Consider the following 25,126-nt stretch of genomic DNA (forward strand, 5'->3'; position numbering starts at 1 on the left):
TCTCGACCAATAGGAAGTGGGCTAGGGCGCAGAGGCGGAAAGTGCGGCTACATGACAGGCATCAGAGCCAATCAACCGTGGGCTTCGTTCGCGTCCGCCAACCAACGGCGAGAGCGGGTCTGGGGGCGGGAGGCCGGAGCAGCTGTCAGGCTGAAGTCCGGCGATCGACGCGCGGTGGGGCAGCAGGAGGAAGCGCGGCGCCGGGCCGGGCCCTGGAGATGGTCCCCGGCGCCGCCGGCTGGTGTTGTCTCGTGCTCTGGCTCCCCGCGTGCGTCGCGGCCCACGGTGAGCGACAACGGGCGGGGCTGCGCTGCGGGGCGGGGCTGGCCGTCCAGCTTGCATGCGTCTCAGGCCGGGGGCCACGGGTCACCTTGGGGACCCCGCGAGTTCGGGACAGAGCAGGTCCGGTCCGGGAACGGACGACTGGAGTGGGTGGGTGCTGGTCCCCAGGGACATGAGCTGAGCTCGGCCTGAGGCTGGGCTCTTAATCCTTAGCTCTCGACGTCGAAGCAAGACTACACCCCAGGCCCCACAAGATCCGACCCAGGTGGCTGAGGGGGCGCCCAGGAGGAGGAATAAGGGACAGCTAGAGATACTACAAGCTGGAGATATGTATGTGAGTAGTCACATGCATATACAGGAGCACACATTCCTACACGTGGGCTCACACGCACAAGCACACAGGTACGCACAAAACCTGTTTGCCCGTACAGGAGCACCTAAACATATACACCCATACACGTACATGAGCACATATGTATACCCACATTTAATTTACACACATCAGCAGATGCAAAGGCCAGGCAAAGATGTGTGTGGGGAGGAGGAGGAGGAGTTTGGTGCTAATTCAGGAAGCCTTCCTGGGAATGTCTATCTGTTGGGAAGTCCCCACTCCCAGGATAAAAGGCTGTATAGCCCAGTGCCAAGCCAGTGGAGCTCTACCTGGCAGCTGTGATTTGGACAGTAGACAAGGATAGCTAAAAGCACAATCAGTCCTAACCCTAGCACATAGTAGTGGCTTGGTAATTTGTTGATTGACTATACGCCTGTGACAGCAGCTTCTGCCCTTCCACATTCCTCTGTCTCTCTGGGCTAAGGAAACCAGGGACTCAAGTCCAGGTAAAACATTAAAGTTTGGTGCTGAAGAGACATTCCTACACCCCAGAAAAACCTGGTTGTTCTGGTAGTTCTCATCCTCAGTGCAATGAAGCTGAACATAGTTGTTGTTCACTCATTCAGCAGTCTTTATTGAACAACCACTATATCCTAGCCACTGTGTTAGGTAATGTGGATACAACATTGAGTGAAGCCACAAACTTATGGTCCTTGCCCTAGTGCAGGAGACATTTAACAAAAAATCAGGAATACTGTATAATTACAAATTATATTGAAAATGTCAATGGAGAAAAAGTACATTTTGAATGGACATAAGGGGAGAGCAGTGATAGGCAGAGGGTCTCTCTGAGAAAGTGACATTTAAGCTATAACATGATGGATGAGTAGGAGTGAACCAGGCAAAGAGGTAGAGGTGGGGTGGAGTGAGGGCAGGAAGCGTCCCAGATGGAGCAACTTGCGAGAAGACTCAGAGAAGTGAAGAAACTGAGAGGAGGCTAGCATAGTTTGAATATAGGAAGGAGGATATGAGGTTGTAGTAGTAGGCAAGGGCCAGATGGAGCAGGGCCTTGCAGGCCTTAGTTAAGAGTTTAGATTTTAAGGGGCCGGCCCCGTGGCCCAGTGGTGAAGTTCTCGCGCTCTGCTTCGGTGGCCCAGGGTTTCGCTGGTTCGGATCCTGGGCGCGGACATGGCACTGCGCATCAAGCCATGCTGAGGCAGCGTCCCACATGCCACAACTAGAAGGACCCACAACTAAAAATATACAACCATGTACCAGGGGGCTTTGGGGAGAAAAAGGAAAAATAAAATCTTTAAAGAGTTTAGATTTTAAGTGTGAAGGGAAATTGTTGAAGGATATTAAAGCCATGAGTAGTCACATGATCATATTTGCTTTAGGGCATTTAAGAAGGTCCCTGGCTGTCGTTTAGGGAATGAAGTAAGAATAGAGGCAGGCAGACCAGTTAAGAAGTCAGGACAAGAAATGAAGTGGCTGAACTAGAGGGATGGCAGTGGAACCAGACAGTCAACTTTCAAGTTTTAGTGAGAATTGTTTTGTACCCAGGCTACCACATCTCCGCCGTGAAACTCTCAGGTCCACTTGAGAGCAAAGATGGATTGACCCTCAGAGAGAGAATACTGGAGCTCTCCGTCTTCCTGGCTCACCTGTGTAGCAGCAGCAGCAGCAGCTGTATCTCTGTGGTTACTAACTCTGTGTGCTCAACTCTGTCTTCTCCAGGGCAGAGACCATCTGTCCCACCACCTGGAGGACCCACTGGGCTGAAGCTAGGTCCCTGGGCCCAGACTATAGCCCGCCCATTTGAAGACACAGGTCTGTGATCTGAACCTGAACCAGCTCGTTCCCTGGAGGTTTCTCATCTGTACTGTTTCTCTTTCAGGCTTACGCATCCATGATTATTTGTACTTCCAAGTGCTGAGTCCTGGGGACATACGCTACATCTTCACAGCCACACCTGCCAAGGACTTTGGTGGTATCTTTGTAAGTTCAGGGGGGGCCCCAGGTCTCTGACCCTGTCCCCACCTTCCTTCCCCCTACTAAGCTGAGGTGACCCTTTTATCCTTTCAACCAATATGGGAGTGCTGGGACAGGGAAGGGAGCAGAGTCTGGCTCTGCCCTCCAGGGCTGCCGTCAGAAGGAAGGTCTTCCTGCTACTCCTCTGGGTGTAATACAGACCTGGACACCATGGGGGAACACGTCTTTGGGGACATGAGATGGTGAAAAACCAAAGGCTCTGCTAGCTCTACCTCTGCTCTATGTGACTTAAGGCAAGTTACCTCCCCTCTCTGGGTCCATACCAACCCCTCCCCGTTTCACAGAAAGGCAGGGTTGGGGAGGACACCTACTTGTGCTTTTGTGAGAATTAAGGAAAATGCTCAAGTGCCCAGCACACAGAAACCACTCCCCGTTTCCTTCACACTTTGTCAGCCAGGTCCTAGAGCAGGCGCATCTCCTCACACTCCGACCTGTCTAAATGTCTTTCAGCACACAAGGTATGAGCAGATTCACCTTGTCCCCGCAGAACCGTCGGAGGCCTGTGGGGAACTCAGCAACGGTTTCTTCATCCAGGACCAGATCGCTCTGGTGGAGAGGGGGTGAGGAGCGGACAGGCACGGGCACGAGGGGAGGGCAGGCATACTGTAGATTCTGAGACCAGTGTTGGTGGTGGCGCTTTCAAAGAGCTGTTTTTAAATAATTCATCTTTTTAAGGGTCTTTAAGAAACATCTTAAGATTGTCCATGCCATTTGGCCATTTACTTTTGAGCCTTTATAAAAAGCTCTCCATGGTCCTTTCATCCTCCCAGCTGAGATCTGGGGGAGGGGTAACTAGATTCCTGCCTTTCTTTCGGTCTCATCACCACCTCTTCCAGGGGCTGCTCCTTCCTCTCCAAGACCCGGGTGGTGCAGGAGCATGGCGGGCGGGCGGTGATCATCTCTGACAACGCGGTTGACAATGACAGCTTCTACGTGGAGATGATCCAGGACAGTACCCAGCGCACAGCTGACATCCCCGCCCTCTTCCTGCTCGGCCGAGATGGGTGAGGGCTTCTTGTCTCTGGCTGTATCAACACCCAGGTTGGGTGCCATGACTCGGGGAGGTCAAGGGCAATCTCCACTCCCTTCCTGCAAGCCTCATCTTGGGGTGCCCCAGTTGAAGGGCCAATAAAGTCCTCAGGCTCTGGAACTCCCAGAGTGATGGGGACAGTAGGGTATGATGGGGTGCCGAGAAAGTGACCATCGCCACCTCTCTTCATGCCCTCCCAGCTACATGATCCGCCGCTCACTGGAACAACACGGGCTGCCATGGGCCATCATTTCCATCCCAGTCAATGTCACCAGCATCCCCACCTTTGAGCTGCTGCAACCACCCTGGACCTTCTGGTAGAAGAGTTAGTCCCACATTCCAGCCATATGCAACTCTGGGCTGGGAAGGGGAAATCCAGGAATTCTGCTGTTTGGGATTTGGGGATAGCATTTGGGGACAGGTGGAGCCAGGGAGAGGAAAAAGGATTGGGCCTTGGCTAGGCTAAGGGAAGCCAAGGCCTTCCCTTCCCCAGGGCCCCCAAGGGTGTCTCATGCTATGGGAAGAGGCAAGGCCAGGCCCAAGGCTTCTTGGCTACAATCTGGAACAAAAGGGGCTGAAGGCAGGTGGCCCGAGAGCCACCTGTGATCTGCCACATCCCACCTGGCTCCAGCTTCCCCAGCCCAGGGCCTCCTCACAATGTCCTTCACAGCAGTTGCTGGAAGCTGGTTTAAGGAGCTGGTGTTTGAGGACTTAATAAACCCTCAGTGACTTTTTAGCAATAAAGCCTCTTATCAGGGTTGTAACTGTGTCCTAGAATAAGAGCACACAGGGGCGGGAGGGGCCTCCAAACTCACTCGTCTGGTTCCATGTCTTGTTTTGAGGTGAGGAAATTGATGCACAGAGATAAATGACTTGCTCAAGGTCCTTTAGCACTCAGGCTGCTCATCTTGCATCCCAACACAGCCTCCTGCTCAAGAACTTAGGAAGCCAGAGTTCAGTCCCCTGGGGAGAAGACTCAGAATCTGGTCCTGGGGATCCACACTGGGCCTCAGAGGACCTGTGCTCTTGTGCTTCAGAGACATTTGCATGGCAGAGTGTAGAGGAGACCAGAGACAAGCCTCAACTGAGGAGTTGCAGCTCCCACCTCCTGCCTTCACCTGGTCTAACTTATGCACCTTTGCACCACCTACATGACTGCCATGTGCCCTGGGGAGCTCACCAAGCCATTGTCCACAAAGCATTCCTGCAGAGGCCTGTCACCACTCACATTTTATTGAGAACAGTGGGCAGGCAGGGGTGGGAGGGGTGCTGGTGAGAGGTGTGAAGGAGTAAGAACCCAACAGGCCAGACAGGCATGCTCCACCTGGCTCTAGATCCAGGAAAGGGCCTGTGGGGTAAGCACCTGCCCTCCCGGGGAGCCCTCAGCAGAGGGACACAGCAGGCCCCTCAGGGAAGGTAGGCGGGAAGGAATTGCGAGTGATGGGTTATAACTCCCACAGCATCCAACCCAAGAGTGAGGGGTCGTGCTTATCTGGGGGAGGGGGACAAAGTCAGGGCTAATCTCAGAGTATCTAGCCCAGCTCGTCGAGGTTTCTGGAAGACTTCAACATTCCTCTGTGGAGACCCTAAAGATGGAGACTGAGGCCAGGAGAGCCCCTCACTGACCCATGTTAAACCGGTCCCAGGGAAGACTCTAGAGCATCCCACATTAAGGAGCACAGGTCTGTCATCCGCCAGGTCTCAGCCATGCTGCTAGAGTCCTCAACGGGAGAGGGTGTGAGGAAAAGGTGATGGTCCCCCACATGCCCCTCCTGAGGGAGGCAGAGGCCTCTTCCATACCCCACGGGGCCAGCCACTGTGCCAGGGCCTGAGGGACAAGGCACAAAGTACAGAGATTCTGGAGTCTGGGGAAGGGGTTAATCTCCACTCCCCTAGGTGTCCAAATGCTGGGGGTGGTGAGGTGGGGAGAGGGAGGTAATCCCCCTGGTTCCGTATTCCCTGGCAGAGAGGCTTAGTGAAGGTGCTCTGGAGGCCCTGTCCCCCTTCCTGCCTCTCCCAGGTGTGCTAGTGGTCAGAAAGTTGCCTTATCAGCTACAACGGAGGGAGGAGGGGAAGAAGGTGAGGGCATTTCACCCCACCTCCTTTCTTCTTCAGTGAAGTCAGGCTGTTCTCAGATTGCCACTTTGTTATCCTTCCATAGCAAGTGGAGAGGGGTGAAGCCTCAGGTGGGTGGGTAAGCATGGCCATGGGGGCAAGGGGAAGAAACATTGTTAGACCCTGACCTTGGTTCCAGCCGCTCACACCCTGGAGTGGAGGAGAAGGGGAAGGCCAGTTCTGAGAGGCTCAGTGACAGCACAGAGCCTAAGCCACTCAGCAGCAGTGTCCAGGGCATGGGGCCTGGTGAGGGGTGGAGGGCCTAGGATCCAGTCTCTGTCCTACCCTCTGGCAGAAACAGCTGGAATGGGGGGAAAGCAGGCAACAGGAGTGGGGAGTTCCTTCTAAGCCTCTTCTCTGGGGGAAGGCCCCCTTTTCCGGCAGGGTCTGGGGTAGAGCCCTTTCCAGGCAGGGGAACATCATACATCAGTCATCTCATCCCCCAGCTCTGCATCTTCTGGCTCTCCTTCCTCCTCCTCTTCATCCTCCTCCTCCTCTGAGGTCACATTGGGTTCATCAGCCTCTGCCAGGCATTTGGGGCAGGAACAGACAAACAGATAGTTCTCCCTGCAGAGGGTGGGAGGATGGTGATGAGGGTGAAAAGTCAGCCATCTACCAGGACTGAAGGACCCCAGAGCCCAGCTACCCACCAGGTCCCCAGCTGGCACCTGAGGATCTTGTGGCGGCTGTGACGGCTGCGCTCCCGCTGACAGCAGTCTAAGTAGCTGATACAGATTTCCTAGAGGGCAGAGGACAGGTGGGGTCTCATGGTTTGTGCTCTCTATTAGATGGGATTAGGGCCTCCCCAACCACTACCCTATTTCCACCACTGCCCCATCCCCAGGAGCCAGGTCTGAGCTGCCCTTCAGCAAAGGGGTGGGCTGCCCTGATCCATTCCCCTGTCCCTCAGCAGGCAAGCCACTATGAGGCTCTAACAACCTGTGTCTGAGACAGAGGGACTGTAGTTAGCCTCAGGCCATGGTTAAAGGCAAGCAATGGCCAAGGTCTGTGGCTGGGGTCAGAGGTTATCTTGGTGCGATGTTACTTGCCCTGGAAGAAGATTCAACCAGGCTCTGTGCATTGCACCAACAGCCAGGACCCCAAACCCACACTAGCAGCCCATAGCCCAAGCCACAAAGAGCCATCTCCTGTTTTCTTAGAAGCTACACACTTGTTGATCAAAAGGTGGCTGGGGACAAGAACCTGGGCACACAGCTGTTTCAAATACTGCTTTGAGGCTTTCCGGAGTTATTTTTTGAAGAAGTGGGGTTGGGTAGGGCATACCCATGGGCAAAAAGACATGAGTCCTGGGGCACATGGGGATTCAAGCCAACAGCCTCAACTTGGGGCTCTAGCCACTACTGCTCCCAATCCCTGGACAGAACTTGCAAGGCCCACTGCCCACCCACCCCCCACAGCTCCCAAGCCCCAGCCCTCTCACCTCTCCTGGCTTAATGTCCTCCAGGGCAGTGACATGCAAAAGGAAGTTGTTTTCTGGGAAGGAGGTCTCTGCATTAGGGACACAGCTGTGGTTGCCTGGGTCACAAGAGGCAGGTAATGAGGATTATTGACTAATAAAAATAACAGCCTCAATTCTGCAGAGCACTGAGTCCCATCCTTCCTTGTTCTCTGATCTCTGCTAGGGCTGTAAAGGTCCTGGCACCCAACTTTCCTGTCTCTCCATCCAGTGCTCTTTCCTGAAGACCACAGCACACAGGCACAAATGCCCTCCCACATCACTCCCCTCTCCTACCCACTCTGACTGCCCCTGCTCTCCTCACTGGTCAGCTTCTTTTTCAGTTGTGTTCCCAGTGTCTGGCAAAGGGAGGGACAGGGCTGTGAAAGGGATGGCCACACTAGACCACTTAACTCAGTCCCGTCTGCTACTGGATGTCTGGTAACAGCTGAGCCAGGCCCTCTGAGAGCCTAGTCTGGGAGGGGTAAAGTGGCTCCAGAGCCTGGGAGCAGGGGCTTGTGGTAAGGAAACCAGCAGGTGGGAGGCTGAGATATGGAAAACACAACAGTCTGAGCTGGCTCTGCACCTCCCCATCACGTGCTGGAGAGACTCACCTTCTAGCCTGAGCTCCCTCCTCCCAGGATCCTGAGGGCCTCCTAGGCTCTCACAACACCCCCCCGCCCCGTCCCCCCAAATCTCAGAGAACAGCGGTGGTGCAAAGCCCATGCTTCCCTTTGCAAAAATCAGAGCTCTGCGCCAGCCTTAGCACAGGGCCTGGCCCATTGGAAGGTTAATTTATATAGAAACATATACTAAGGCACAAGCAGTCCAAGGAATGAATAAAAAAATGCTCGAACTATCAAAGCCCAGGGGAATCCCCAAGGAAGCTCAGCCCTAACCCTATGCTCAGATTTAACCCCACCAGCCTAGAAGTGGCCAACTGAGAGAGATGAACTGTGGCCATGAGGCCACCCTCCTCAATGCCAGGACTCACAGCAGCTCTGAAGCACAAAGAGGCCAGATCCTTCACAGTTAAGGAACTCGCCAGTTGCTGTAAGACAGTAATATGCAGATGTTATTCTACCCATTTTATAGGTGGAAAAAGGACTAGGCTTCTAAGGACAAGCTCTGGCTCCATGGTCTTGCTGCCCAATCACGACTGTTTTACTTGAACTTGCTTCTCGGAGACATAAGCCCTATCTTTCTAGAAACACTATCCCTGTATTTATCAGCACTCTCCCACCCCCAGCATCGATCCTCTGCATGGATCTCAGGGTTACTTCTTGTCTGTGTGTCCTATGGATAGACCTGAAGGTTCCCACAGGCATATAGGGATTACCTTCCCCAAAAATTAACTCAGAGCTCCCTGGGGGAAGACTGTGTGTCCGCCATCTGACTGGGGGGCATCTCCAAGGTGGAGTGAGGCCAAGGCTCCATCTCACCAACCTGCCTCGATGTCCTTGTACAGCTGGTCAATGAAGGCATCCAGCTGCTCGCGGTCCTGAGGCTTCAGCTCCAGAGCGTCACAGGCATGGACCCACTGGCTCAGGGAGCTGGGGGTCCCAGGCAGCCAGGTTGGAGAGGAGGAGGCCCAGCTCACAGGGCTCTCCACCTCCAGGCAAGTTAAGCCCATTTCAGGGTGGGGGACCCATCTTGCCCAAGAGACCAGGGCTCCCAAGACCAGACTCTTCAGTCTCACTCTTTCTGACCCCCACCACTGTGTCTAGTCGAGCACTCTGACTAGAGTCACACCCTACTCCACCCTAACCTTGAAAGCAGCTGTGTCTACCTTCCTCAGTCAACCTCCCACCCACACCCTGAGGGACAAGTCCAATAGATCTGGAACATTCTCTCCTAACCTGGTCCCAATTCCTTGGCCATTGGTCCCAACAAGAGCAAAGAGAGACCGGAATCCATCAGGAGTGAACCACTGTGGGAGAGAAAGAGAGATGAGTGCTCAGGTTACAGCCACTTACTTTTCTTCCTGATACAACTCTCTGTTCAGGAAGTCTTCCACAAGTCAGTCCCATCTCAACTCCAGAAGACCAAGTCAGCTCTGGCTTAGCTGTCCCCATAGGAGACGCTGACCCAGCTGCTCCTGGAAAGTTGGAGTGACTGGGAGGCCATTGGTCCCACCTTCCCCATGCTCACCTGGCTGAGTGCTTCCTCATAAAGGGCCTCTGTGAAGAGTCTCCGCAGAAGTTCCAGCTGGCCCTGGTTTAGGGGAAGGAGGGAGAGACTTGCATCGCTGGGCATTTCCCATTAGCCTCAGGCAGGGCCCAGAAGACCAGGTGAGGGAAGAAAAAAGGGCCAGCTCTGTAGAACGAGCTTTCCCTAAGGAAGGCCACAGAGTCCTTATTTCCAAAGAGCCTTGGCAGTCTGCTGGCCTGCTCCAACTGAGGGTGGCAACTCCCAAGTTCCTCCCTGTTTTCCAGCACTTGTACCAGCAGGGCTGAGGCAGCTTGGTTTAGAATGTCCGTCCTCACCACCCGCTTCCAGGCTCCTCAACCTGGCCTTCAGACCAGCTCGACTCCCCTTCTCCTTTCCTCAGACTTCAGTGCAGGAAGGCCTGCCCCAGATGCCCTCTCACACACCTGCCTCCACCTTCAGGCAGCACCTGCATGGAAGTGCACTGTCCTTAATGAGAATGTGTAACTCTTTGATTGCGAGTGGGCACTAAGTACACCGGCGGCTAAAATTCTCCTGTGTCACACTGCTCCCTGAGCCGGTGGACCCCCAATCCTCCATTTTCCATTATACCTGATTTGCCGACTGCTATCCTGTCATGAGGTACTGCCTTCCCACATCAGGGCACCCTACCCCTCCTTCCTCTGTCATCACCCCACTTCCCAGTCTCAGGTCCACGTTAGGTCATGAAGTTAAACAGTAGCAGGAATATAAGTCCTCTGAATAGATTTTTGGCCCCAGGCTCTAACTCATTCCTGTGGCTGGGAAGGGACCAAATGTGGAGCTCCCCTGAGATAGCCACAGAACATCCCAGGCTACTGGGGGTGAAGGGGGGGTCATGGGAGAAGACGAACCTTGAATTTGTCCCCAAGGAGTTTGTGGACAATTTCTTCCTCCTCATTGGCTGTTTTATTACAGAACTGGGAGAAGAGCCTGATCCAACGATCCTTATCCTTAGCCTGCAGCGAATAAATATACTTCAGGGTCATGTTCACACATGCCCGTGCATGCAAGTGCACACAAGGACTCAGACACCCACCTCCTTACTGCCACTCCCACCCACGTGAGAGGGGTAGCTTATGATTTTAAAGCCGCCACCATCAGAGAAACACCATCCACATGAGCTTCTAGGTAGACCCTTCCTCTGCCTGGGGACTTCCTCCCCACCGTATCCACACCAACCATCTCCCCAACTGGGGCCAAGCTAGCCAATTCAACAATACTAAGAAAATAGGAGAATGAGGCTGAGGAGCAACAATATTAATGGAAGGGATCAGAGTGGCTTCTCTCACTTTATGTGAAAGACACAATCCTGAAAAAGTGGTGCTTATAAATTGAATGCATGAATTGCTGCTGCACAAGAAGTCCTCTCATAGATCCAAGATGAGGCCCCACCCCCCTGCCAGATTTGTGGTTAGCTACCCCGAAGGTTTACATAGCAAGCAGCTCTCCTTTGGGAAGCCCAGGAGAATTCTGCATCCAAGCCAGGGTCTTGAGGTGAGGAGGAGACTGAGGCCAAGGGTTGAATGAGGCCAGAGTCAGCTTCCCTGGGAGGGTCAGGTGGGCTTACCTGCTTCACTGTGGCCACCATTCGGGCCATTAACATGATGCTTGCAGTCTCAGGAGGGTAGTGAACACTCCTGGGGACAAAGAAAAAGATTGGGCCTAGAAATTCCCTCCCCAGTAGCTGAGTTCAGGGAAGCCCAGTCTGATTGCTACAGAGAATCCTTCCTCCCAACCCATTTATAACCAAAGAGAGAAAGTCATCGGCAAGGACTTGGGCAGAACTTGACATCCCTATGGGCTTAATGCTGCTCTTTCTGAGAGTGTGTAAAATGCCCAGGATGGTGGGACTGGCAGCTCAGATTAAAGGCAGAGGGTTGGGTGATGTGCCCTCTGTTTAACCATAAGAATGGAGGAAAAATCTAGAGGATGGTAACTTAAGAAAAATAGCTGCATCTGCTGAGCTCAAGCAGGCAAGCAGACCTGTCCTTTCCCAGACAGGAAGGGAAGGATAAACGAAAGAAGGGACGAAATGCCACCTACCTCCATGCCTCCTGCAGCTTATTGAGAGGATGCAGGGGGTCATCCTGGGAGGGGCCTGGGCACAGGACCTGATGGTACTGCTCAGCAGCTGCCACCCGACATTCTGTGCTGCAGTACATCACCTGTTGGAGGTCAGCACCCTAGGATCTGGCCATGAGGTGAGGCACACATGTCCCATGTGGTACTCACCTCCTCTAACTGCATTCCTTCCACAAACAGCCCTGAGCAGGAGCTCGGTGGTATCACGAGATGAGAAAGCATATGGTGCTCTGGGGGCATGTGAGAGGAGCACCTAACCCAAGCTTCTAAAACCATGGGAAGGAAAGAAAGCTTTTCAGGTAGAGGGGAGAAGCCCTGCTAGGCTCCCAGGAAGAGGGCAAGCTCCCACCAAGCCTACTTTCTAGACAATGGGACTGGAACAGGGAGGACGAAACTGGAACAGTAACTGAGCCTTTTCAGTGTCTTGCCCTACACTGTGGTTCTCAAGGGCCATGACCAGGTCTGTCCTCATGCCTATCTCCCCAAAGAAGACTTCAGCTAAGGCCTCCCTTACTGGCCTCCTTTCAGGTCCACTCCCCTGGGACGCTCACCTGGCAGTGGGGACAGCTCTGGTGGAGGTCCTTGCGCACAGTGCACAGCTCGGGGTGAGGCAGAACCTGGCCTGGCTTCCCGGTCAGCCTCTGAGCATTCTCCTCTGCCTTCTCCAGTGCCCGAAGGCAGTGGTCACAGGCTGAGGGAGACATGACAACGTGGCTTGAGAGACGGCCACGTTTATCCTTTTACAGCAGGGGAATAGTGCCTGGCACATAGTGAGTGCTCAATAAACATTTTGGAAGTCTGTGAATGAATGACTATGTTAAAGAATGGAACGAATTCATGAATTTCACATGCATTCAAAGGGAGATGACTCCCTCTTACCCCGCTGGAGTCCCCATCCCTCCTGTCAGACTGTCCCTGCTTCTCAATGGGACTTAGTCTGTGAGGCTCCCCTCCTCTCCCCTAGACTTGGCTTTCCCCACATTCTGGCACCAACTGACCCTCCTTTCACAGTTTGTCTCTAGCCCAAGAAAAGTGTGAGAAAAGCACGTGGCTGGCAAAGCTAAGGGCATCCTACTTGCTTCTAAGCCCTAACTCAGCATTTTGACCCAAGGGCACATGGCCTTCTCTTGGTAGAGGGCTGCATTCTGCCCCAGAGCCCTTTAGCATGATGTCCAGTCCCTTATACTGTGGGTCAGACTGAGTTCCACCTGCATGACAGTCCTCCCACAGGGAGCACTTCAGAAGAGCCTCTCTACGGCAGACTCACAGCCCCAAACAGCCTGAGGTTAGACAGAGGCGTGGTTCTCCAGGGGAGACAGCCTTTCCTCCCAACACCCAGAGTCCAGAGACATCAGCCAGTAGGGATGAATGCAGCTCTCTTCCATGTGCAAAAGCAGCTGGCCCAGCAGCCATGAGATGTGCTCACCTCGGTAGCGATAAAGTGCATTCCACAGAAACTGTGCAGCCACCAGGGGCCGTTCTACGAAGATGGTCTCCCCCTTCTGGATCAGCTGGGTAGCAAACAGCCCCTTTCCCTAAGAGGGCACAGAAGGAATAGGATGTCCATAAAAAGAGACAAAGGACATAGCTCCTGGAGGGCCGCCCAGCCTCACCCTCACGTGCCTCCCTCTCAGCAGAGGCCTCTGCCTTGGAAGGGCTCGTGGAGCATGGTCAGCACCCTCCATAACGGCCTCCTCTGGAAATGTAGCTCTGACCTACTTTCAGTCACACTTCTTTAAGCCTATTCAGAGCAGGGGGCCTGGGACGGGGAGCGAGACACCACGTCAGCCATCTCAGAGTACTAAGAGCAGGAGAATTTTTAGAATGGCCGGAGCAGGGCCAAGGCTCATAGCAGGCTGGGGCCTCCTGTACCAGGAGCTGGTAATAGCAGGGCCTGATAAATGGCAGGGCAGCCCTCCCTGAGGTACCCCTTGCCCCTCCAGGATCCTGGCAGTGAAACTGCTGTTCAGGGTTGCAGAGAAATCCTACACCACGGGAGAGGGAGGCCTAGTTTGAAGGAGAACGTGCCCTACTTCCCTGGTCGGCTGGGTATCTGCAGCACCTAGCACAGTGCCTCGCACCCGACAAGTTCTCAGGTGTTACGCTGAAAGGAATAACTAAGCCTAGCACCAGTCCTAATGCTAACTTGCCGTGAACCTTTGAGCCAGCTGCTTCACTTCTTTGCATCTGTTTCCCACATGAAAAGTGAGTATGATGATAATACCTACCAGGCAGTTTCCAGGATGCAATGATATAGCACAGGTGAATGCACCTCATGAGCTCTAGCTGCTTACTACTCAAAGTGAGGTGATGGACTGGCAGCACAGGCATCACTTGGGAGACCGTTAGAAATGCAGAACCTCAGGCCTGACCTCAGACCTGCTGAATCAGAGTCTATAGTTCAACAAGATGCCCACGTCAGTCACAGGCATGTTAAAGTCTGAGAAGCACTGGTCTAAAGCACTGTATACATCACGCAAGGGATGAAGGATGAGAAAACAATTGCTGCACTGCCATTTCTCAAATGTGCTTCTAGACCCAGGCAGTTACTGACCCTGCTGGGCACCTACTCCCACTGTTCACTTAGAGAATAGGGGAGTGCCCCTGCCAACACTGAACAGTCACAAAGGAGAGGAAAAAAATGACTGACACACCAGTGAAATGTCCTGTCACGTGGCCTCCCGGGTAGCTCCCTGTTTCCTTCTAGCATTGGTGCTCTGGCTAGACAGGGGCGTCTCCCAAAGTCAGAGGGAGAGGATGTGTAGACCAAGATAGGCCCTGAGCAACCCAGGAGCCACAAATCTCACCCCTCTGAACAACTCTGGGAGTTCTAACAGCAGCGTGGGACAGCTGGAACAAAACCACTGAGCACAACCATGCACGCACCCTTGGTTGTCTTCCTAGAAGCCCCACCTCCATGCCTTGTAGCCCCTGGGACCCCAACTAGCAAAATGAAAACCTGGTCTTCCTCTATGGAATAAAAAGATATGACAGAGACCCACATCATCTCTCCCAATCTCAAATCTTAATGTTAGATAAATATTAATCTCTTTCTGGAGGACCAAATGTAGAAAAGATTTAGTAATCAAAACAAAGGGAAAAGAATCAGAGATATTCTTCCACGAAACCACTCACCTCTAAAACATATGAAAGTGTTTCAAGAAAAACAGCTCTTATTCATATTACCAAGAAGCTTCAAGAAAACGGAACCTGAATGAAAAGGGCACAAACTATGCAAAGATAGTTCCAACTTGAAAAATAAGCTTTAATAAAAAGATTGTGCAAAACTCTAAAACTATGTGGTAAATTTTAAAATATTTATGAAATGGATGATTTTCTAGAAAATATACATTACCACAACTGAATTCAAAAGGAAGAAAGCTGAGACGGACTAATAAGCAGTGGTGATATGCACCAGTGTGGCATTCGGCTGGCATCCACTGTATTTAGTCAGGTTTCTGTTGTGACTGGTTGTGTCCTCGGCACAGTAGTTGGTAAATTTTTGAAAATCATTCCTACCAATATCCATAGAAGTGACAGAGAAAGTGGTCAAAAACTACCCCCCACTGAGGCCCCTAGTCTATCTGGTTTCACAAGCCAGCTCTCTTTAAACCAAAGCACAAGTAATTCTCATGCTCTCTAAACTATTCAATAACGGGAAAAAATGGAAAGCTTCTCCATTTTACCAAAAAACAAGCATTACTCTGATGTGGCAACCTGAGGAAGACAGCACAGAGAAAAAAACACAAACCAATCTCCCTTGATGAATATAGACGCAAAAAACCCAGAATAATGCATCTTGTCACCAAGTCTGGGTAGCTATGTGATTTTCTCCAGCAGCACATCAGGTGTGGACACGGAGACGGTGGGGTGGGCAGCTCATTCTTCCAGAGCTGGGATTTTGATAGAAGACTGCGAGAGGACAACTGGGCAAGGAGAAAGGCGGAAGTGATGAAGCGAGGGAAGAAATCCAGAAAGGAGGGGCCTGAGGGGTAGGGTTAAGTGAAGGTGACTATCTCTGCCTGCTAGGAGTGGCGGAACGGAGACACCATCAAACTGTAAGCCAGCCAAGAGCCCTAGAGGCCCTGGGGTGAAGATGGAGATGTGAGCAGCTGAGGAGACCAAGGATGCCGGGAAGCTGATTTACCACGGATGGAGAGGAACGCTCCAGATGCTTCTGGAGTGGAAAGAGAACAATGGAAGGTTGGGTTGGGGAACTGGATCAGTATGAAGATGCTGAGAGCAGAAGACAGAGGAGTAGAAGGCAGACGTCTTGGACAAGGACACACACGGCCACTACTCATGATAAATTCAAGCTCACTAGTAAACAAAGAAATGTAAATGAGAACAAAGCGATTCCATGCTGCACATATCAATTGGCAAAGATAACCAGAAAAGAAAATACTCAGTGCTGGACAGTGCTGGACAGAAAAAAAGGTTGTGTGTGCACAGAAATTAAGCTCCAAGACCTTTGACCTCAGGGTCAAAAAAACAAGATCCAACATAAGGGGTGGTACTTGGTAATACGTACTTGAGTGAACTGTGGCCCGCCCACGAAATAGACTATTACTCAGCTGTTAAAAATTAATACGTAGAAATATGTTTATTGATATTGAAAGATTTACTGCTGCATCAAAAAGCATTTTCTAAAAATGTAATTTTAATATACATATTTGCACACGTATAGGATTATGAGCGATTTTTACCTTCTCTTTTTTTTACATACATTTTCTATCTTTTTCTACAATGAACTTCCAAAACACGATAATAAAACGACAAAATTCATGTCCTGTTTAAACCCTTCCAATGCTCCCACAGGCTTCGGGCTCCAGTAAAAATGCCTTAGCACTCCAAGGCATTTCGTGAAGGGTTCTGGCCTCTCTACCCACTCTCTAACCCCAAATCTCATTCAGAAAGTTCCCTGAAGACGCACGCTTTTTTACACTCGGTTCCCTCGGCTCAGCCCGTCCCCGCCCACTGCCCCCGGGGCCCAGCAGCAATGTCCCCCGGCCCGGCCCGGCCCGTTGGCCCGGCGCCCCCCAACCAGCCTGGAGCAGCCACAGCAGGGCCGCTGGCAAGCCGGCCCGGTTCCGCGGGGAGGGGGCGCGCGCGGAGGCCCGGGAGGCCCTGGTTCCCGCGTGACTGCCCCGGAAGCCTGCGCGCGGGGACAGACAGGGAGCCCCCGACCGCGAGCAGGGGCCAGGGCGCCGCGTCTGAGCTCCAGAGAAGCCTCTAGGCTCCGGGCATGGGGCCCCGCGGGGCTGTCTCCAAGGCAGGACAGGGTGGGGGCTGCCGACGGGGTCCGTCCCGGCCTCACCTTGGCGCTGCTCACAAATCGGACTTCCACGGCGACCCTGGCCCGGCCCGCCACGCCCACGCAGAAGGAGAACACGTCGCACATGGAGGCCGCCATCTTGGGCGCGCCTCCGCCTTCTGACCCTTGACCCTGCCTCGACCCGGGAGGCCCCGCCCCCCTCCCCCCACGGCCCGGGCGTGACCGTCTGCGAGGCTGCCAGGGTTCGTGCGTTAGCGAGTCCAAATTCTGGTCTCTTTTATCTACGTGTTTAGATCGCTTAGTTCGTTGACTGGGTGTAGCTGGGCTTTTGTGCTTTTACATCGGTACGGTTTTGTCTTCGGGGCCAGAGTGTACCTCTATATCAGAGAGAGAGTGTGTGTGTGTTGTTTTGATGTGTCTGTGTCCGACTTCATCTTTGTATGGATGTCTGTTGTCTCTGTCCACCCAGTGGCCAGTCTTGAGTCAAGAGGTCTTTGGACCCATCCCTGGACCCAGCTGAGGCGTGGGAGAGCAGCGGGCTGATTTACTCCTATCCCCTGACCCTTAGCCCGGACTAGCTTACTCCACCCATCCGTCCCGCAAAGAAAGTCTGATGCGAGATTTCCCTTCTCTGTGGGCCTCTGGCAGCGGGGCAGACAGTCCTGTGAAAGATTAAGTGGGACCTGAGTCTCCCTCAGACTCTTCAGGGGCTTAGGGACTTTGCAGCCTGGGGTCCCTAGCTGGGGGTGGGAGTGGGGAATGGAGGAGGGTCCATAGTTGACCTCAGGTCTGAGGACCCCTGAAATTGTATGCAGAAGTGTGATAGGCACATTGTCCTGACAACAGGAGTGGGACCTGTTCTCTCATTTAGGACCCCAAAAGCTGCAAACCACTGACCTAAAGCATCTGTCACCACAGCCAAGCCTGACCGCTGTACCTTATCTTGTTTCCTTGTCCTGCAATTGACTCTGTGCTCCTGGTAAAGGAACCTATGTCTGCATTTGCTTTGGTCTCATAGTGACGTTTGGGCTTGGGTAAAACCCAGTAACTGCTGAATAGGTAACTGCTGATTTGAAAAAAAAAAAAAAAAAGAGGCGAGCCAGTTGTTCCTAGAAGAGGCAAGTGTGGCTGAGTTCCTTTGATTAACAGAGTTGACTTTGGGTCCAGCATTAGGAAGGATGTCCCTGAAGACAGGGACAGGGTAGAATTCTTGAAGCCGGACCCTAGCATCCCTCCAGCTGCAGCCTGGTATCCCAGACAGCATGGTCCACTGCCTTGGGGGCAGGTAGTTTTGCAAGGCTATCTCTGCTCCCCAACTTTCCTCTCTCTCTCCCTCAGAAAATTCTAGAGCAACTGGAGACCGTGGTCTCTCTGACCACCAGATGACAGGGCAGACCTCCTTCCACCAGCTCACCTCAGCACTCAGAAGCCATTCTAGATTCTAAATCAATACCCTCAACAGAGACCCACCCAAGAAGGTGGAGCACTAGAGAAATCAGCTCTGGAAATGTTAATGGAAGGCCCCACAGGTGTAGGCTATCAGCTAGGCTTCTTAGAAATGAGCAGATTCCTGGGAAGGAAAGGGAGCCATAAGTCAGGATTGTGAAGGGGAGGAAATAATAACCACCCCATGAAAATAAAGCAGAATTTATGACAAAATGCCTATCTTGGCAAAGGCAGAGTCCAGTGTCTCTATTCTATATAAAGATGGAGAAGGGGTCAAGGCAGGTAACCGGAGGGAAAAAAATGGTGGTCAGGGTAGCATGTCTATTCCAAGAAGGCAGCTGGGCCGGAGCTCCTTCTGAGAGTGGTAACAGTTCAGACAAAACGAGAAAATTTGGGGGAACTCTGTAAGGGGAAGTGGGCTAAACGGTCTACCTTTTCCTCCTCTGCTCTCAACTCCACCACCTCTGGTAGGGAAGTCTTCTGTGCCCTGACTCAGGGAGGCTCCTTCTCCTCCACAGCCAGGCCAGGAGACGACTAATCCCTAGAGAGTCCAGGGCTGGTGTGGGCACCACTCCCCCAGGTGAAGGGGGCCTATAAGCCTTAACAGTTAGCACAGCACTGGGCCTGGCACACTATAAGTGCTTTATAGACGTCATCTCAGCCCTGGGAGCTCTAAGTTATCAACACACCCATTATACAGATGAAGAAAAAGGCTCAGAAGTTCAATAACTTGGCCAAGGACATAGCTGAAGGCTAAAGTCTGTGCCCCTGACCATTTTCATTATTCCAGCTCCCAGGGGTCAATATAGAAAAGGGGGCCCCTGCTTGACAGTTCAGATTCCCCTGGTGCCCTTTGACCCTGTCGAGGCTCTTCATTAAGAAGTGGGGCAGGCAGGTCCAGTGGGTGTCCCCAGGAAGAACTAGCTCAGACAGCCTGCACTGAGCCTCTGTCCTGGTCCTCAGCTGTCCACTTCTGACTCGGTATCTTCTCTTTGGATGCTGGTGTCGGAGCTGCTGGAGGGCTCATCCAGGGATGCAGCAATGGCAGACGTGGCGGGCAGTTTCAGCCTTTGCTGCTTCTGATACTTGACCCTGCGGTTTTGGAACCAGACCCTCACCTACAATTATAGGGAGTGGGCAGAGATCAGAGTGTGACCAGCAATTCCCACTGCTCCCCCATTCCCACACTGCCCTCTCCTCTCTGGCCAAAATTTACTCTTTCTTCTAAGGGAGGCATCCCCTCCAAAACACCCTTCCCTGTAATTCCAGTTGCCATTCATTCATCAACAAGTATTTATTGAGCTCCTGTTATGTACTAGGCACCATCCTGGGTGATGGTGATACAATGGTGAACAATAGAGGCATGGTCCCAGCCCTCATGGAGCTCACAGTCTAGTGGAGAGAGATGAATAATAACAAACATGGAAACAAAGAAATATATAAACACAAATGGGGGTACAAACAGGTCTGAGCCTCCCTGAGGGACCAGCACTTAAGTTGAGGCTCAGGGGATGAGAAGCCAGCCTGGTGGGGACAGAAAAGTAGGCTGGGGCAGGGGATGACCTGTAGGAAGGCTCTGAGGTGGAACCAAGCTTGGAGTGTTTGAGGACCAGCAAGGAGGAGAACACGGCTGGAACATCTGAGAGTGAGAGGAGAAAGCGAAGAAAGGGAAAGTGGGAGAGGTCAATGGGGCCAGATCACCCAGGATGTGAAGGCCATGAGTTAGGAGTGTCGGCTTCAAGGCTTTTGGGTGGTATGTGACATAATCCTATTTATATCTCAAGTGAATTGCACATCTAGCTGCTGTGTGAAGAATGGATGAACATAGATGCAGGGAGACAGCTGGGAGGCCATTGCAGTGATCCAGTGAGAGCTGGGGCTGGTATGAACTGGGACAATGCAGAGAAATGACGCAATTCCAGCTGCATTTTGGAGGTAGAGGTGACAAGGCTTGCTGATGGAATGGAAATGGAAAAGGAGGAGGAGTCTAGGATGACTAGGTATTTTGAACAATTGGGTGGATGGTGGGGCCATGTGTAGGGAAAGGAACAGATTTGGGGAGAAAAAAAAATCAAGAATTGAGGCTTAGATTTGTTAAGTTTGAAATAACTACCCATAAGACATCCAAGTAGGGACCTCAAAGAGGTAGTTAGATGTACAAGTCAGAAAAGAGAAGTGGGCTCAAGATACAAATTTTGGAGAAATTGGCTTATAGATGGTATTTAAAACCAGGGGAATAGATGAGATCAGCTGGGGAGAAAAATTTGAGGTTGCAAAGAGAAAAGTCCCCCCTACAAGGAGGACAGAGAAGAAGTAGCCAGAGAGCTGGGAGGAAAACCAAGAGAGTGTGGTGTCTGGAAGCCAAGAGAAGAGATGGGAGATAAGAGAAGGAGCAGTTGACAGTACTGAGAGAGGCTAATGGGTGGAGTGAGATGAGGGAAGGAAAACTTCTGTTGACTTTGGCTAATGGAGGCCATTAGAGACCTTGATGAGAAGTTTCAATGGAATGGTAGGGAAAGAATTCATATTGGAATGAGTTAGGAGTAGAGGGGAGGTAAGGACATGGAGAGAACATAGCCAGTTCTTGAGAAGTTTGCCTGTGAAAACAGCAGGGAAATGATACAGTAGCTGGAGAGGAATATAGGCTCAAGGAATGTTTATTATTATTTTTAATATTTAGTCCCTTGAATACCTACTTATTCAGCGCCCTATTTAGCATGAAAATATTGTATTATAAAGTTCTGCATTAACATCACATGTTGTTCCCATAATGTGATTTCAATTGGGGCCATTTTTCTCATCAAATAGGGAGTGTGCCAATGGTCAGGTCCTGTCTCCCCCAGTGGCCTGGCACAGAGGAAGAAGGCCCATGTCCTCCCATCACCCGCCACCTAGCACCTCTTGGAGAGTCGTGTCTGCTCCCACGTGCAGCCCTGGCCCCACAGGAGTCCTGCTCCCACCTGGTTCTCCGTCAGGTTGAGCTGGGCAGCCAGCTGGGCTCTCTTCTTCCCCACCAGATTGTGCTGTTTTGCAAACACTTTCTCCAACTCTTCCAGCTGCTCCAAATTAAACATAGTTCGAACTCTCTTTTGGGGTCTCTCAGTGGCCTGAAGGGCCTCCACCGGTGCCCAGTCTGGGGGACCCCAGAGGCCTGGGCAGTGAGCCAGCTCCGAGCCTAGAGAGCAACCAGCAGGAGGAGAGGTTAGCCAGCATCCTCCATCCCACCGCCCCAGCCCCCTATCTTGGAGGAGAGAGAACAAGCTCACAGCTCTATGCCTTGCCTTGCCCTTGGCCAGGTAACACAGCAAGAGGCAGGGTGGGCAGAGACTGCACAGAAATAACAGAAAACAAACAATGGGAAAGAAGGGACAGGACTGGCCCAGTGGCACAGCAGTTAAGTTCACACACTCTGCTTTGGTGGCCAGGGGTTCGCTGGTTCGGATCTGGGTGCAGACCTATGCACTGCTTATCAAGCCACGCTGTGGCAGGCATCCCATATATAAAATAGAGGAAGAGGGGCACAGATATTAGCTCAGGGCCAATCTTCCTCAGCAAAAAAAGGAGGATTGGCTGCAGATGTTAGCTCAGGGCCGATCTTCCTCAAAAAAAAAAAAAAAAAAGAAGGGACAGTGCTGTGAGACTACCTCTGCCTCCACCTTCTCTAGCTGCCTGGCTTAACCTCTGGCCCTAAGAGGAGTTGCCAGGCCTCCATCTCTCCTCCGCTCCTTTCCTTGGCTACTTCAGGACACCCCATGGGATGGGCAGAGCAGGGACCACCAAGGGTTCATCCTTTTCATTTGTTCAACAAATATTTTTTGAATTTTACTATGTGTCAGGCATGGTTCCAGGACAAAGCAGAAAACCCCTGTATAACAGTAAAAATGGTAAATAAGTAAAGTATTGAGTATATCAAAATGATGAGCACTAGTGAGAATAATAAAGCAGGGAAGGACAGGGTGAGTGTGTGTGGGGGGGGCGGGGATAGTTGGCATCTTTAGAAAGGGGAGTCATCTCACTGAGGTGACATTTGAACAGGGCCACTATGTACAGCTTGTGGCCTGCACATGGGTACCCAGCTGAGAGGCTAAGTGGAGTCTGAAATTCTGCCCTCTCTCCACAGGCCAGTTCTTGCCCTCTGCCAAAGTGCTGTGTCTGTCTGGACATATTAGGGTGCCCTTCCTAATGCACACAAAGGTGCTATTCAGCTCACCAAGCTGTGGGCCAGCTGAGATGGAGATTCATCCATCAGGGCAAGGAACCTAAGTGGCAACTCGGAAGGAATGAGGAAGTGAGCCGTTGGGCTATCTTGGATGGGAGTGTTCTGACACAGGACCTGCAAGTGCGGTGCTAAGGCCCCTCAGCTCCCACTACCCTTGGGGAGGCTCCAGGGCTGGCAGACAAACTACTCCAGCGAAAGAAGTGAGGCCAGGACCCCAACTGCTGAGCCCACTAGGCTTACCACAAACATAAGCATAATAGCAGAAGATGAGAAACAATCAGCAGGGCCTGATTAAATAAATTATGGGACATCCTTGGAATGGACCACTCTTCAGTGTAAAGAAGCTCTGTATGGATTGATGTGGGAAAATCTCCAAGATATATGATCAACTGAAAAGAGTAAAGTGCAGAGCAGTGTGTCAGTATGGGAGGGAGGGTAGAGAATGAATATACACATATAAATATGTGTGTGTATTGAGGTAGTAAATATACACAAAATACCTGTGGAAGAATAAAGCTGGTGTCATTGGCTACTTGTGGGGTGGGGGTGGGGGGGTAACTAGGTGACTGGGGGACAGAAAGGGAGAGGACACTCTTCTCCATATATCTTAGTAAACATTCTGATGCTTGAATTGTGTGGATGTAACTCCTATGAAAAAACTAACTTGAAAATGAGACATCTGTAATATAAAGTAGTAAACTGCAATTAAGACCTCAGGTGTGTGGGGAGGTTAGAAAAAGGTGGCTTGGAGTGATGGGCGTGGCTCCCAGATGCAGTGGCACGTGGTTGAGAGCCCAGTGTTTCCAACACAGGTGGGAGGAATGCCCAGCTGAAGGGAATTGAGGAAATACAGGAGGGGGAAGCCCAGGGAGTGGGAGCCAAGTAAGATAGTGTTACAGGATTTTGGTAGGGGTTCATAAGGTTTGCACTAACCTTGCTCCAGTTTGCTTCATGGGCACATGGGGAAGCATGAACCAGATAACCAAAAACGGCAAAAGCTCATGTAGGTGGGTGTTAACGCCAGAGGAGAAGGGGACCTCAACAGTTAATTTCTCGCTGGGATTTAAGTGCCTGCGCGCCGGGGCACTAAGGTACCATTCTAAGAGCGCAATAAGCAAGCGGGCTCGGAGGAGTCAAGTGAGGAGCGCAAGTCACTCAGACCTGCGCAGTCGAGGCGGTATGGTGTCTGGGCACTTGCCAGCACCTAACAGCACCACCTGTAGCATCCGCTTCTCCCAGCTGAAAAAGGGCCGTGGGTTCGCAACGAGAGCCGCTTTGGGGAAAAGCTTGTGCCAACAGGCGTTATCCAAAGGGGCTATGGGAGAAAGCAAGGGCCTCCATAAATCCCTCGTCAAGGGACGCGGAGCCAGGGAGCAGGACGGGGGCTCCTCGCAGCCGTAGCCCTGGCCTTGGCAGTCTTCCGAGCCCCTCTGGCCTACCCTTCCCCACACACACCTTCTCCCACCTCAGCGTAAGCCTCGCGCTGCGGTCTGGTCTCAGCTAGTCTCTCTCTCGGGCCTCGGTTTCAACTGCAAGGTCAAGGGTCGTAGGGTCCCTTCCCACTCCAGCTGCGGGTGGTTCTCAAACTCAGGGACTTCTCCGCTATCATGTGCCGACTGTCGCGGCCTCCCCTCTGCAGCCGCCCTGCCTACTTTCCCGGACGCGGGCGCGAGGGCCCCTCGTACCTGTGACGCCGAGGCCCTGGAGGCCGCAGAAGTGAGCCACGCGCAACCCCAGCACAGGGGGCTGAGGGCACGGCTGGTAGAGCCCCACGCTCAGGTAGGCGGGCAGCCACGTCGCCGGGCACGCCCAGGGCACAACCGGGGCCGGGGACCGAGAGGGAATGGTCCCGAGGCCCAAGGCAGGGGGGGTGGCGGGCGCGCGGGGGCCGGGCCTGGCCAGGATGGCCTCGACGGAGAAGGAGGACTCGAGGCGCCCGGGAGCGCGGGGCGTGCCTGGGCGCGCGGAGTGGCTCTGGGGCGCGGGGGACCCGGGCTGGAGCCGAGCGCCCCGGGCAGCGGGCGGCCGGCTGGCTCGCGGCACGGGGCTGGGCATGGCGCGGCCCTGGCCCGGACAGACGCTCCCAAGGAGGGGAGCCGGGGGCCTCCGGGGCCGCGTGCGTCGGGGGAGAGGAGAGCGAGAACACCCTGCAAGAGGGAGCGAGACTTGCTGGCCAGGAACGGCCCCAGCTGTCGGCGAGGGCTCTTAAATTTGGCGGGGCGGGACAGGGCGGGGCTGGGGCTGGCCTTTGGTTCCTGCGGCCCAGGCGGGGCCTCCCGCCCGCAGCGGAGCCCGGGACCTTCCAGAGTCAGTGTGCGCCCGGCCGCCCGGGGCCGCACCCAGTCTTGGGCGAGTCCAGGTGGGCGCAGCGGCAAGGAGCGGACTCCCTGCCTCCTTCCGCATTTACAAATGCCCACCCTGGTGCTGTCCGGGAAAGGACCCTGAGCTCGCTGTGGCTTGCTGATGATCCTGGGCCCACCGCCTGGCCACTGGGCGCCGTCTTGGAAGCAGAAGCCTCACGCCCATTCACCTGTGACTGCGCAGACCTTTTAAATTTTTTTAAATTTACTTTAAATATCTTGTTTATAAACACAGTGAAAAGTAAATTTCTCACCCTGTCCTCTAGCCACTCACTTCCCTGCCTGCAG

General features: G+C 52.9%; 3 protein-coding genes across 6 annotated transcripts; 1 reads left to right on the forward strand and 2 right to left on the reverse strand.

Moving 5' to 3' along the window:
- The first annotated feature begins 114 nt into the window (after nt 1-114).
- On the forward strand, nt 115-4,439 carry PRADC1 (protease associated domain containing 1). Its single transcript, XM_008516594.2, has 5 exons — nt 115-285; nt 2,511-2,611; nt 3,116-3,225; nt 3,502-3,669; nt 3,896-4,439. The coding sequence occupies exons 1-5, from the start codon at nt 219-221 to the stop codon at nt 4,014-4,016; spliced, it is 567 nt and encodes a 188-aa protein (XP_008514816.1). The 5' UTR covers nt 115-218; the 3' UTR covers nt 4,017-4,439.
- Nucleotides 4,440-4,912: 473 nt separating this feature from the next.
- Nucleotides 4,913-17,002, reverse strand: SMYD5 (SMYD family member 5). Of its 4 annotated transcripts, none has more exons than XM_008516592.2 (13): nt 16,856-17,002; nt 12,965-13,073; nt 12,090-12,229; nt 11,500-11,621; nt 11,024-11,093; nt 10,308-10,412; nt 9,418-9,480; nt 9,126-9,196; nt 8,713-8,819; nt 8,261-8,317; nt 7,252-7,346; nt 6,479-6,549; nt 4,913-6,377 (listed from the first exon to the last, which is right to left on the reverse strand). In XM_008516592.2, the coding sequence occupies exons 1-13, from the start codon at nt 16,949-16,951 to the stop codon at nt 6,230-6,232; spliced, it is 1,254 nt and encodes a 417-aa protein (XP_008514814.1). In that variant the 5' UTR covers nt 16,952-17,002; the 3' UTR covers nt 4,913-6,229. The 4 variants fall into 4 exon arrangements, with proteins under 4 accessions (XP_008514814.1, XP_070428501.1, XP_070428503.1 ...); XM_070572400.1 differs by having other exon boundaries at nt 6,461-6,549; XM_070572402.1 differs by having other exon boundaries at nt 12,090-12,336; nt 16,856-16,973.
- A 1,978-nt stretch (nt 17,003-18,980) lies between these two features.
- On the reverse strand, nt 18,981-24,653 carry NOTO (notochord homeobox). Its single transcript, XM_008516596.2, has 3 exons — nt 24,164-24,653; nt 21,220-21,434; nt 18,981-19,377 (listed from the first exon to the last, which is right to left on the reverse strand). Exons 1-3 carry the CDS (start codon nt 24,531-24,533, stop codon nt 19,219-19,221), a joined length of 744 nt encoding a protein of 247 aa, XP_008514818.2. The 5' UTR covers nt 24,534-24,653; the 3' UTR covers nt 18,981-19,218.
- Between the last annotated feature and the right edge of the window lie 473 nt (nt 24,654-25,126).

The sequence above is a fragment of the Equus przewalskii genome, chromosome 14 (assembly GCF_037783145.1).
Source record: "Equus przewalskii isolate Varuska chromosome 14, EquPr2, whole genome shotgun sequence".
NCBI classification, from domain to species: domain Eukaryota; kingdom Metazoa; phylum Chordata; class Mammalia; order Perissodactyla; family Equidae; genus Equus; species Equus przewalskii.